This window comes from Schistosoma mansoni, chromosome W (assembly GCF_000237925.1).
Source record: "Schistosoma mansoni strain Puerto Rico chromosome W, complete genome".
Lineage (NCBI taxonomy): Eukaryota > Metazoa > Platyhelminthes > Trematoda > Strigeidida > Schistosomatidae > Schistosoma > Schistosoma mansoni.
The window spans coordinates 53,957,545-53,971,799 of NC_031502.1; the positions used below are offsets into that span (position 1 = coordinate 53,957,545).

Here is a 14,255-nt window from a genome sequence, read left to right on the forward strand (position 1 = left end):
GTAAATGAATGAATTTAAGGATAAATAAATCAATAAATTGAAGGATTACTCAAGTAATTTACAATATGTTCCAGATAGGGTGGCCTTTTTTTTTTAAAAAAAAAGGTGGAATTGTTGAGGAACGGAATCCCAATTTCACATAAAGATAGGTATGTGAGAAATATGAGGCAGAGAGGGGGAAGAACGTGTGAATGAGAAAATATTTTGATTATGAAATAAAAGATTTATGTATAGAAAAAGAAATCATCAGTAAAAAAAGAAAATATTGGTGCTTTATATAGTATAGTCTGAATGTCTTCTACCCACCACCACCACCACCACCACTGCTCCTGTTCTTTCTTTGCTCACTTATTTTATTCTATTAGTTTGTCTCATACTGTTTTTGTTGATTTTTGGATTAAAATACTCAATAGAAGTAAGAGACTAAAGACAAAAGGGATTGTCAAACGAATCTATTAAATAACGATTTCAATATGGATTAGTTACATGTGTATCCGTAGCTATATATATTTATGTATGTGTCATTGTACATAATTATTTATATAGAAAGAAAGAGGGAGAGAGTAATGTTTAAATTATATATGTATATTATATTTAAACTTAATTTAGATTGCTACATAGAGAGAGAGTGTATGTGTGTGTTGTTGATTCATTTTGTTATGTTGTATGTGCAGGCATAGGTATACACTGTTAGTAACAATCTAAATTCATTTACAGTGTGTATAACTTGTAACACTAAGGAACTGGTCCCTTAATTTTTCCTGATTTAAACTTACATTGTACAAACTAGTCTTCTCACTTTGTATATATATATATATCCTATTCTTCTTTATTTATGTGTCTATGTGTATAATGTGACTAATTCTCACAACACACTTATTGTTAGATATGAAATATGATCATATGGAATGTGGAATTTTTTTTTTCTAGTTTATATAAACAGTTTTGAGTACATATGTATATATAGTAATTTGTGAGTAGCGCATGTAAAAATTTATGGAAAAGAAAACTGTTTCCTCTATCATCCCTACACAACCTTAGTGTAGAAAAATCATTATTCAGTATGAAGAAAGAAATAGATAACTTTCATATTGGTAAGTAGAAAAGTGTGTATGGAAGTAAAGTTGAGTATGATCTGTTTACACGTGGGTGTTGGTTTAAGAATAAAACAAATAGTATATACTATGACAGTTTCATGCAGACACTTGTGTACACAGCCACAGACGCAGATAGATAAATATACAGATAGATAGACAGACAGACACACGCTGAAATACTTAACACTTCATAAACTCACACACACACACATCTTACCATTTAAACAAGAACAATTCCTACATAAGGAATGAGAACATGGAAACATAGGAGTATTAAAAAAAAAAGATGATAAGAAGTGAGGAAAACGAATAAGAGATATCAACATGACAAAATCCACAGCCTAACTTTCATTTTCTTATTTATGAATAATGTGTATGTTAATATTATCTTCTTTTATATTCATTATGATTCTGAACCCTTATAAGAAAACAATCTCTAATGTCGATACCGTTGTTATTGTCATATGTGGCGATGATAGTAGAAACTCTTTAATATGATTGTGTAGTTGTGATCATTTTGTTTATTACATTGAATCTTTCATTAAAAAAAAAATTTGAATATTAACTAAATCATTAATACATACATAAGAAAGAAACAAAACATGTACATATATAGACATATGTATATGATTATATACTACATAGAATATAAAAGTAATCAGTAAATAACAGGGTAAAAGATACAAACTAATAGGAGAAGAAGTAAGGGGTGATTGTGTTAAGGATAATCATCATAATTATAATAATAAAATGAGAATTACTCATTTTTGAAAAGGTTTATATACTACAAGTGGTAAAATCAAAAGAAAATTGAATAAATAAAATAAAATGTAAACAAAAAAAAATCAAAAAAAAAACAAAGAAGAAAAAAGAAAACAGCGAAAATCAAATGAACTTTCATTCCACTTTGTTATGTAACTTATTTTCTCTCTTTGTTTATTATTTTTTTTTGTTTTTGACACTTCTATTGATCTGTTTATATTGCCAATTTGTTTCCATGATCAATCTATTCAACATTTATCTATCTGTCTGTCCGTCTGTTTGCCTGCCTGTCTGTCAATCTATCTACTTATCAATCTTTGAAATCTATTTTTGTGCATATGAAATTTAATAAATCTATTTTATAAGGAATATCTTCAGTTAAACTGAATCTTACTTACATAAAATTGTCTATATATCCCCTTAGTTACTTCAATAGATACATATGGAAACAACCAACGTATGATAGAAGTGAATAAATCAATATTTGTTTGTTTGTTTTTTCGAAAAAAACAAAACAAGAAAGATTAAAAATTACTAATCAATAATGTTGAATAGGTCAGTATCTCAAATTGTTTAATAAATAAGTATATATATAAGCAATAATTGAGAGGGGGTTTGAATTTGGTCCACATACATACATGTATATAAATGTAAATTAATATTTTGGAAATCTGTAGTCGATTTTGTAAATAAATCTCATGAATCATTCAAAAAAATATTCGATATATGTATATATACTACGTGTTACATTAATAAGTAGTATAATTCTAGGAGTGATAATATTTGGCAACATATCATGAAATTATGAATTAGGAAAGACAATTATATAATCAAAATATTGTTTGAATTTTCAATATGTTTGTTTATTTTTTTAAATGTGGACGCCGATCAAAATAAGTATTGAGGTTAATAAAATTGAATTGTTGATAAATATATGTATGTACTTGTATTCATGTGTATGTTCACTTTTTTCTCAATCATGATAATATTGATTTATTGATTGTTTTTTTTTATTATTGATATTATATTAATTTAATCAATCGACGTCCACATTATTGTTAGACAACAGAAGAACCACGATTAACTGTTTCTAATAATCGATTGACATCTTCTTCTGTTCCGGTAATTTTAGCTTGTCTATAATTTTTCCATAATGTTGCTGTTACATCTAATGCAATTAGATCACTAGCTATTTTTGAAACAACATGTAATATAAATACACCATCAGCACCTAAATTATTATTTACAAAACGTGCACAATCACGTTCTTCTGTACTAGATATAAGTCTTAATGCTTTTAAATATTGTTTAATATAACGTACACGACGTGATGGTAATATTGTATTCAATGCCCATTGTAATGTATTTAATGTAGTTAATAAACCAAGTATTGCAAACCAAAACCATAGAAATACATAGATTTTCTCTGTGAAATTATTAATTGGTAAAACACATTGTAGGGTATAACTGTAAAATAGAAAAATAAAAAAGAAATATACATCAATTATTGAGTATATGAAACTCATTTTCTTTCAAATAAATGAAATATATAATATAATATAATATATAGGTATTGTTCCTAAAGTTACAATTCTTAAATGATGATACGGAAGAAATCGTGACACAGAGGTTAAGAAGGTCAGTACAGAAAACATTTAATGCAACCCGACTTAGTACCATCTTCTACAACCGCTCCACAATAAGAACTGTTAATAAAGAGAGATTGCCTGAATTCGCCACATCTATGTGTATTTACCAATTCAACTGCTCCTGTGGAGCCAGTTATATAGGGCGTACAATTCGGCAAGTTCGTCAACGAATAACAGAACACCATTCATCGTGGTTGACCAAAGGACAGGTAAAGGGGATTAAGAGTTCTATTCTCTCTTACTTGGTGGACATGGGTCATCAGGTTGAACTGAATAAAGCTTTTAAGGTTATCTACCATATTCCATCAAATTTGCCACATAGTTTACGAGCTCGTCTATTGCACATAGCTGAAGCCATCGCAATTCATATTCACAAACCGAACCTTTGTATCCAAAAGAAGTTTGTACAACCCCTCTCGCTACCTTGGCCATCGGTATAGCGGAGTTTGTAGCATAATTTCGGTAAACAATTATCTTATTCCTTCCATTTTTTGTATTTTTGTATTTTACTTATTCTCTACATTCGTCTCTTGATTCTTACATAACTACTATGTTACTGACCATTCATCAAAATATTTTGTTAGTTCTTTCTCCTCTTTGTATATATTATGCAACGTAGCAACAGCTTGATTTTCGAATAATAACTTTGATTAGTATTAATCCTTCTCTTCCAATTAATGTTAGTTTATAATCGATGTCATTATATAATTATTACGTAACGTATCTACTCCATGAGTGTTATTTAATTATTGTAAATCATATATATTAGTGTAGAGCCATGATGAAAAACTAATTGAAATGAAATTTCTTCGCTCGATTCATTCCTTTTTATTTATCAAATGTCAAAATGGGAATTTTCACTTTATTAAAATATATGATCATCAACTAATAACTTATTAGTTCAATGCTTTGAATAATCCGGTTATTGGTATTTTGACGAAAATTTGATCAGTTTTGGTTGGAATATAGGCACAAGTTAATATAGAATAGATGGAGTGTGACTAACAGTGGTATCTAAGACGCGTGTTTCGTTCAATTTGGGACTCGTCAGATAGATGTTCCTGCATAACAAAGTCGATTTGTATTCCGGAACTCAGACTCAGCACTGTTTGTTACTGGGTTTGAGTCCCGAAGTGAATACCTACTCTGGGATGGACGTACATGCAACCTATGAGACTCGAACAGAACTAAATGTGTGTTCTAGACTCCATTGCTAGCCATACTCCATTCATTCTATAATAGCATTTTCGGACTATCGTTCAAGACTGATAGCTAACTTTTACATTAACAGAACATCGTACGTAGTTTTCAGAGTGTTAGACTGCTAAAAAAAAATTTGTACAGCTTCAAAGCAAATATTCCTTGTTGCAGTGAATTTAACCACTCCATCAATGCCGACCCACTAAATCTAATGAATGATATTATTGCATAAAAAGGTCTATAATGATAACTAAATTACTTGTTAATAGAGTATAATCATGATCACTGAACATTAAGATAATTAGATTACATCTATACTTCTATTAAATTAAAACCAACCATACAATTAATTCCAACATGGTCACAGTCGTTTTGTAAAGTAGTAGTCAGTTTGATTAAGACCTTCAATTTTGTTTTCACTCTACTTATGCTCTGCATTAAGTTATTAACGGAAACAATCAGATAAATGAATAAGCGATTACTTTAAATAATTATAAAAAAATGTTTCATTAGATTTCTAGAAACATACGTTTAAAAAACCTTATATGCAAGCCTCTTACTCGCTAGCTAATATCACCATGGCTTATATATGACATTCATGCAGGTAAACATAAGAATTTATGTCAATCAAATAAATTTTTATTATTATTTCAAATGGCATATGTATGTGACAAAAGTTTGAACCTTAGTGATTGCATACTCACCGCTGATAAGGCTCAATAAACATAACATGAAAGCATGTAACTATAATCAGACTGAAATCTCTGTTACCAAACAAAATGCGGTATACGAGGTGAATAACGATGACATGTATCGACAATCTTAGTAAAGGAAAGATCAATTTACTGATCCTGAAAATTCAGAAATACTTTTTAAATTCGGGGCTTCTTACTAGTAATACGTAAAGTTATTCAATCTAACTTCTTCGGCCAATTGAAATTCTGAAGTTTTCAGATATGGTAGCAATAACAATAATAATAATGATAATAATTTTTATGTTCTGAATCTTTCACTTATGATTTCAATAATAAACGATTCTATTTGATAACCTGTCCATTTTAAAGTTGTACTATATAGACAAATACAAAATTTGGCTATGGAGACTATTGAGTTTCGTTGAAATCATTAAACAATCAATGTCAGACCGCTACTGAAAAGCTAGAAGAACTGGACTGATGTCCCATCGTATTGTAGGACCATTTAGAAGTGCACATCTACGACTCAATAAGCTGTAACTGAACCCATGACTTTCGGCCTTGTATGCAAACGTCTAGCCTCCAGACTACTGAACGTGTATCTGATAGTTTCCATTCTAATTTCAATCACTCCACGATAGCACGCTACCGGTTGAGCTAAACTGTATTGCATGTGAGGAAGGCTCCCATCAAATATATTAGAAGATAATAATGCACTATCGTGGACCAATTAAAGTTACACTTTGACATTGTTGCATGCCGACTCAGTGGTCTAGAGGCTAGATGTTCATGCACGAGACCGAGGGTACTGGGTTCGATTTCTGCATGAGGGGTCGTAGCGGCTCACTTCTGAGGAGTCCCATCCTAAGATGAAAAAGCCGTCCTCTGCTTCCAGGTTTCCAGTGGTTTTCCAACATTGATTGGTCCGCGATTTAAATAATACTGCTAATTGCTGCGAACAGTTTCCAGTATGCTGGGTTAATGTCATAGGTGTTCAATTTTCAACCAAGAGGTTTTAGGCCCAAACCCTGACCCTAACATGGATATCAAAAGACCGCACACACGAAATAGGATTATCAGTCAAAAACCAGGTCATTGTTTACGAGTCCTACAGCCTAAAAGCATTTCTCTTCCAAATGTTGCTGTCAACTAGATTACTCTCTATGACATAAAAACATAGTTCGAAAAGAAGAGAACTGAAAATTTTCATGTAAATCATGTAAAAATATTACAGTAACCAGTGCATCAGTAGTTTGGTCATTTTTGCACTGCTTTTTTATTCCATCTAAATGACACCTGATTGATTAAGTAGTGAAGTGAACCAAGGAAGAATTTTATAGAAACAGTTACTGATTATCTTTGAACACTAGTCATATCATTTTGTTGAATAAAACGTTTAGCTACTTATGAGTAACAAGACGAAAATAACAAAACGTTTCTCCAAATGGTGAACAAAACCACTGTTGAACTGACGGGATAGGAAGTAGGAATTTCCAATTACTCTTCATGTACAACTTAATGACCTTGAAGAACACAACTTTCTCAGTTGGGACTTCAAGAAATCGCCTATCAGTGAAAGTTGTGAATGAACAATGCATTAATCTAATTTCTAATTTTGCTGAAATACTAATTTAAGCGTAAAAGTACCGAAAAAAGACTAGAATTTCTGACAACAGTCTACAGATTACCAAGGCTTTCTTTCTCATATAACTAACACATGAAAAAGAATAACGTGGACTTTTTCACATCAAATCTTTTCGAACAAAGTTCAAAGAAATCAGAGTTCAGTAAGTGATTTATATAAAATGGTTACGTGTTTAATTTCATCAGGTTGAAAAATTAAATCTTCAAGTATCTTAACAGATTCAATCACTAAGCATGATAAGGAGTGTTGATAAAATAAATTATATTGGTTTGAAAGTATCAATTTTAAGTTAAGATACTTGGTTCGTTTTTTTCAGCCACTAGTCAATCAAATGACCACATTCCAAGGCTGTTGTAAAGTACTCAGAGAACAACTTCATGAAACTACATTAGTGTTATATTCTTACTTAAATGATTTTATATTCAAGACCAAATGTGTTTTGGCTTACGTTGAAATGTTTACTTCTACCTAATGCTTGATCGATATAAAAACGATGTGTGAGGGAGTTACTCACTGAAGACAATAGTGGACTCTCGCTCAATATCATGGATTGGTTGAAGTTAGATATTAAGACTGTTGGATGACGGCTCACTGGTCTAGAGGTTTTGCTTGCCCGTGAGACCGAAGGTCCTGGGTTGGAGTCCCTTTGGTGCGGGATCGTGGGTGCGCAGAGCTCAGAAGTCCCGTACTAGGACGAAACTGTTGTCCAGTACTTCCAAGTTTTCAATAGTGGTCTAGCTTACATCGTTGTAGAATGCGAGCTGTTAAAGAGTCCCATACTAGGATGAAAAGGTGGATCATGGTTTTCCTTGGTTGTCTAGCTACAACCAACCCGTTTCACAGACTACAAATCGACCGGTCACTACAAATCTTTTACAGATATAACAGTATCTATGAATAATTAGGAAGAAGTTTAAACAAAATCAGTCCATGATTTAAGGTAAGGAAATTCTGCAATGTTCACCAATCTCCCTATGCTAGTAATCACCATGTTCTCACTAGTGACTGACTTCAAGATACAATTCTCAAACTCCACCTCATAGGTCTAAAGATTACGCGTTCATGACGAAGCTGAAGGTCTTAGGCTCAGATCCTCTGTGGCGAATTCGTAGATGCGCACTACTGAGCAATTCCATACTAAGACGAAATAGCTCTCTATAGCTTCTTGGTTTTCAATAGTGGATCACCTAACAAATTTCGTAACTTAAACTAAAAAAGTTTAAATACTTAAAACAATCAGCGACTTGAAAAAAAAAGAAAGAATAATAATCAGCGTTTATTGCAACTGATCGAAAAATCAATATCACGTTTCAGTTAAATGACAAAGCAACAATTATCAACCATTTGGACAATTGAGGTTGTTTCAAAATGCCTCACTATAATGTAGGGTTTAATAAAAGCAATTAAGTTGAACAGTTCTGATAATAGTTGAGAACATGAGTCAATTGAAGCTAGACCATCATGAAAAACTTGGAAGTACTAGATGGTCGTTTCTTTAATAATTTTGCTAATCTCTTGAGTAACTAATTATTTGGACACCTTATGGTTACAAAACAAACACTTAACATTTGCAATACCCTATCTATTGTAGAAAGAAAGATATTATATGGTTAATGCATAAATACATTTATACACAATATGTAAGTATATGTATACAGTAAATAGTGTACATCAACATGACATGTTTTAGAGTATAGTCTCACTAAAATTTTCAAAGCAAAACTTAATATCATTATAAGCTAAGATGGATAGTGGCTAGTAGTGGAATCCACGACGAGCGTTTCGTCCTATTTGGGACTCATCAACTGGATGTACCTGCATCTCAGAGTTGATGTTCACTCTGGGACTCAAACTCAGTACCGTTCGCTTCAAACGTCATCGCGTTATCCACTCAGCTACTGAGTCCTGATAGCCACTTGCTTGTGCAATGGCGTGAAGTTTAAATTCACTTAGTATTGTTTGTTTGAATCTTCCCAAATATTACGAAACGCGCATCCTGAATTTCACTGCTAGCCACTATCCATCTTTGCTTACCATGCTTGTAAATTTAGGCTATATCGAGGCAATACGCATAGTATGCACATATGCCAATTAGGGACTGACCAGTCGCAGTCTTAAATATCAATGAGAAGATTCAAACAAACAATACTAAGTGAATTTAAAACGTAATATCATTGTAATTTAATCATCAAGTATTCTTATAAAATTGTTAAGCCCTATTAGGTCTACACTCATGGAGAACCATAAATGTGTTAAATTGATTCTCATATAACGAAACGTAAATAGATGTATTCATGATTATCATAAATGTTTCTATGTTTCTTTTATAAAAGTTTAAGGATAACAAACAAAAAGAGGCTAAGAATTAAGAGAATGTTTTGGTCAACTCCCAGTTGACTAGATCCAATTGACTAACTAACCTTAAAAATAAATGAATGTTATCGATTGAGATAGGTCAAAATCAGCTTTATATTTTATGAGAAAAATTTAATGTAAACAACCATACGTGTAGGATTAAAGAATTTGTACACATAAGTACACACATACCAATACACACACACACCCACAATCATATAGGTTAAGAAAGGGGTGAATGATAATGATGAAATAGGTATAGAAAAACAGGTGTTCCAGCATAAAATAAAGGAATCAAGACGGGAAAATTAACCTAGCGACAACCACTATACTCACTAAATACATAGTTAAGAAACAAAATATTAAGATGAACTCAATGATAGATTTCTATACATTAACATTATTATCATCATCATGATAACAATTGTAGATAAAAATAAGAAAACAGCTAAGAATAAATTTACTTAGTATTACTTGTTTGAATTTTCCCATTGATGTTTAGGCCTGCAACTGGTCAGTCTCTTACAGGCATATGTGCATACTGTGAGTATTGCCTCGATAAAGCCTTAATTCACAAGCATTGCAAGGAAAGATGGATAGTGGCTAGCAGTAGAATCCAGGGCGCGCGTTTCGTGAAATTTAGGACTCGTCGACTGGATGTGCTTGCATCCCAGAGTTGATGTTCACTCTGGGACTCGAACCAAGTACCTTTCGCTTCAAACATCCAGCTGACGAGTCCCTAATAGGATGAAACGTGCATCCTGTATTCCACTGCTGGCCACTATCCATCTTTGCTTACAGATAAGAATAGTTATAGAAAAAATCTTTGAAGAATTTCAATCATATTCAATATAAATGCTGAAATCTCAAACGTGCTAAATGAGGTTGATTGGTCTAACATTTTCGTATGAGTAAAGCCTGATGACGATCTAATTGAAAACAATTATTCGCTTACGTGTGTTGTTCTAATTTTCACAATGGGAATCTTTAATATTCTAAATGAGGTTTGTGAGTAGAGTTGTTTTCTCTTTGTTTTTACTGAAGAAAACATTAGTTTACTGACAAAAGATCAAATAAAATTACAGTGACCGAAATGAAAATAGAAAACTTCTTACGATTTATAAATATTTTAATAAAGTTGAGATCATGAGTCAATTGAGGCTAGACCACCATGGAAAACCTGGAAGCACTGGAAAGCCGTTTCGTCCTATCATGGGACTCCTCAGCAGTGCGCATCCACGACCACGCCTCGCGAGAGTCGAACCCATGACCTACTAGTCTCGCACCAGTGCACTTAACCGATAGACCACTGAGCCGGCATCCAAATATCTCAGTGGTAATATCACAGATTGTAAAGTTGACCGATAAAAATTTGAGTCTTACAAGGTGTAGTACCGTGCTTCATTAATTGTTCACCCTGATAACCGTTATAATTTCAATCCTAACGGTGCATAAAGTTCAGAAGGCAAAAATAAGCGGCAACTACAGTTTTACTAACAAATTATGCACACTGGAGATAGCGGGTAAGCCAACTCACTTTAATCAAGCGTTAATCAATCTTTATAGTCAGACAAGAATAAGTTACAGACATGTGATGAATAAGATAAGAAGTGCACACACACCTACGCTCATATAAAAAATAGTCAGGGTTAATAAGTGAATAATTAACAAGGTGAAAACATGACTGAAGATGGATAGGCGAATTGGCTTGTCCAGAAGTTAGAATAAAGTATATAGGCTTAACATATCAACTGACAATACAAGGGAACCTCAGTTTACTCAAAAATTTCAAATATTTACTGATCTGAATGTTAAATGCTTATCTTGTAGTCTAAAGGTATTGAGTTTACTCCTTAGTGGGATGATAGATATACACTGATTTTGCAGATTCTCAATAGTTCTCTAACGAAGATCAGTTCATGATGTAAAACTATATAATTCAACAATTCTTAATTATAAACTTTAAAAAATAAATCATACTGTCTAGTTCCTAATAACCATCAGTTTAGGGTTGTGGAGATTTTTGTGTTTTGATTGAGATAATGCATCGATCAATGTTAGACCACTATTGAAAACCTGGAAACACTGGATGACCATTTCATCCTAGTGTGGGACTCCTAAGCATTGTGCACCCATGACCTCGTTCGTGGGAAGAAGCGAAAATAACTAATGAAAACTATATATGTTACAAGTTGACAACATTCTATCGATAATACAACAAACTCTAAATGTTAAATTAAATACTTGAACTACATGGTTTCATTTAAGTTGAATCGGTTATCACACATTCAGTAGTTAAACAATCAGTTCGATAATCAGTTTGCTCAATCTCACCCACAGTATTACAAACATTAATTCTGCTTTAAATTTCATTATTTACATAATTGCAATTACTAATACTTACAAATACCATGATAATCATCATTATCATGTGAATATTCAAACAAGTAATACTAAGTGAATTTAAACTTCACACCATTGTACAAGCAAGTGGCTATTAGGACTCAGTAGCTGAGTGGATAACGCGATGACGTTTGAAGCGAGCGGTACTGGGTTTGAGTCCCAGAGTGAACATCAACTCTGAGATACAGGAACATCCAGTTGATGAGTCCCAAATAGGACGAAACGCTCGTCGTGGATTCCACTACTAGCCGCTATCCATATTTGATCATTATTGCTTCTGTTTATTTGTTTTGTTACGTTTTCACTCTGAGTCAAATACAACTTCTGTAGAATTTATAAATTTGTACACAATAAACCTTGTTTAAATTTGCTACGAACATAGACGTTTGATTTCTTTGATTATGAACATAAATCATTTATTTTCAAAGGGTCATTGAATCTGGTTTTCTATTTTCCGTGTAATGGAATGTGTAATTCTTTGCTTATATATAACAAGGAAAATTTTCTAGTTCTTTTCAACAGAAGTAAATTGGACTTTTTTTTTACTACAAGTAGTTCTTTCTATTTTCGTCTAATTATTTAAAATTATTGAAAACATTCATTAAGTATATCAAGTTACCAGAATGGGGATTTATGGAGATTGTAGTAATTTAATAGTCGAACTCATGAGTCAGTATAAGCTAGACCATCATTGGAAACCTGGAAATACTGGATGACCGTTTCGTCCTAGTATGGGACTCCTGAGGATTGCGTAATCACGATTAATCATCAAGGGGACTTCACCCAAAGAAATTCCATCTCGCATGCGAACGCTTAACCTCTAGACCACTGAAGTTTAAAACATTGACTGTGATAAGCAGTGGAATTCAGGACAGGGATTCCTGCTTACTTGAGACTTGTTAGTTGAATCCACCTACATTAAAGTGCTGATGTTCATATTTTGACTCGAACCAAGTATCTTTCAGTCTAAACGCCAATGAGTCACTCATATTTGATATGTGGTGTAGTGACAAGCAATACTGGTCAAATAATTATATTACCGTTGTCCTCTTATTGATTCATTTGAATCATAAGGAATTAAATCTACAACAGCATTATAGAATTCAAATTGACAAGTGATTTTCGGTACAATGGGCCAATCAAAAGAAGCCAAATGAAAAGGATACATTATGCCAATCAAAAATCATCTAAATGACAAGTATGTGTTATTGGTCAAGAAATAGTTTTATTTTCTAAGTATTATGTCCTTTAGCTTAAACGATTTTAGATATGCGGACTTATACGACCAACAAATGACGTATACACCTGGACGAACGACCTAGAGCCCCGATCGGTACTTTTCCCTGTCTGTTAAGTTCAGAACACAAATATCAGCCTCCGCAATATGAATCAAGTATTTCAAACGTATTGGGTTTATATACAAACCAAACAGACCACATCACATCATAAAATAGAAAATAACATTTGTCAGGGACTGCACTTAATAAACTGAGCATAACTTATTAATGGCAAATCATATATATGAATATACGTAGTTTAGTTGCTTAACAGTTGTACAATGAAAGTATATGTATACTATTAGTTCATAAATAGATCCCAATAGTAACCACTCATTATTCTCGTCAGGATATAACACTGATATATAAATGCTCATGTATCATACTGGGTTCATCATAATAGACTTCCTTTTTTACTGTTAATCTCATTCAGTAGCGGGTTGGAGGTTTGCGTATGAGAATTTTGTGTATCAGTATCAGTCTTAAATGCCTGGCATCATAATAACTTTTCCAGACAACAAATTCGCTATTCGCTTCTAAGAATCACAAATGATCCATAAATATTCGATCAATGAAATCCTAAACATACCGGCAAAAACTTTTAGATATCGCTATCAATGTCTTGTCTGATAATTTCAAATAAACTGCCCATTAGATAGATTACTATAAATAGAATAAGCGATATATTTTTACGAAATCCTAATGATTGTAAAGTCGAATTTCTGATATTTCATAACATAGTATATTTCCTACTTATTTAATCTGAAGAAGTGTGACGTATACTACTTATGTCAACATAAGTATTACATAACACAAGTTAAAAGTGGAATACATGTCAGCAAAAGGTTGAGAAGATCGAATCAGAGAGAACGGGAACAGAAAGTAATCGTAATGAAAGTGAACGACAATGAAGTTTGAGACAATTGATGAACGATTTGCAAATAAAGTATTAAACGTAAAATTTTCAGAAGGGGTTTTGTGGAGATTTAGTATTTTCATAGTTGAAAGCATGTGTCGATTGAAGCTAGACCACCATGGAAAACCTGGAAGCACTGGACGGCCATTTCGTCCTATTGTGGAACTCTTCAGCGATGCGCATCCGCGACCTCGCCTAGCGAGGTTCAAACCCAGGACCTATCAGCCTCGTGCCAGAGCACTTAACCGATAGACCA

General features: G+C 32.7%; 1 protein-coding gene across 1 annotated transcript; it reads right to left on the reverse strand.

Annotated features, from left to right (window-relative positions):
* Window positions 1-2,440: 2,440 nt before the first annotated feature.
* On the reverse strand, window positions 2,441-12,974 carry Smp_073360 (putative innexin; the record flags this gene model as incomplete). Its single annotated transcript, XM_018790167.1, has 2 exons — window positions 2,441-3,326; window positions 12,847-12,974. The coding sequence occupies 2 exons, from the start codon at window positions 12,972-12,974 to the stop codon at window positions 2,918-2,920; spliced, it is 537 nt and encodes a 178-aa protein (XP_018655537.1). The 3' UTR covers window positions 2,441-2,917.
* Between the last annotated feature and the right edge of the window lie 1,281 nt (window positions 12,975-14,255).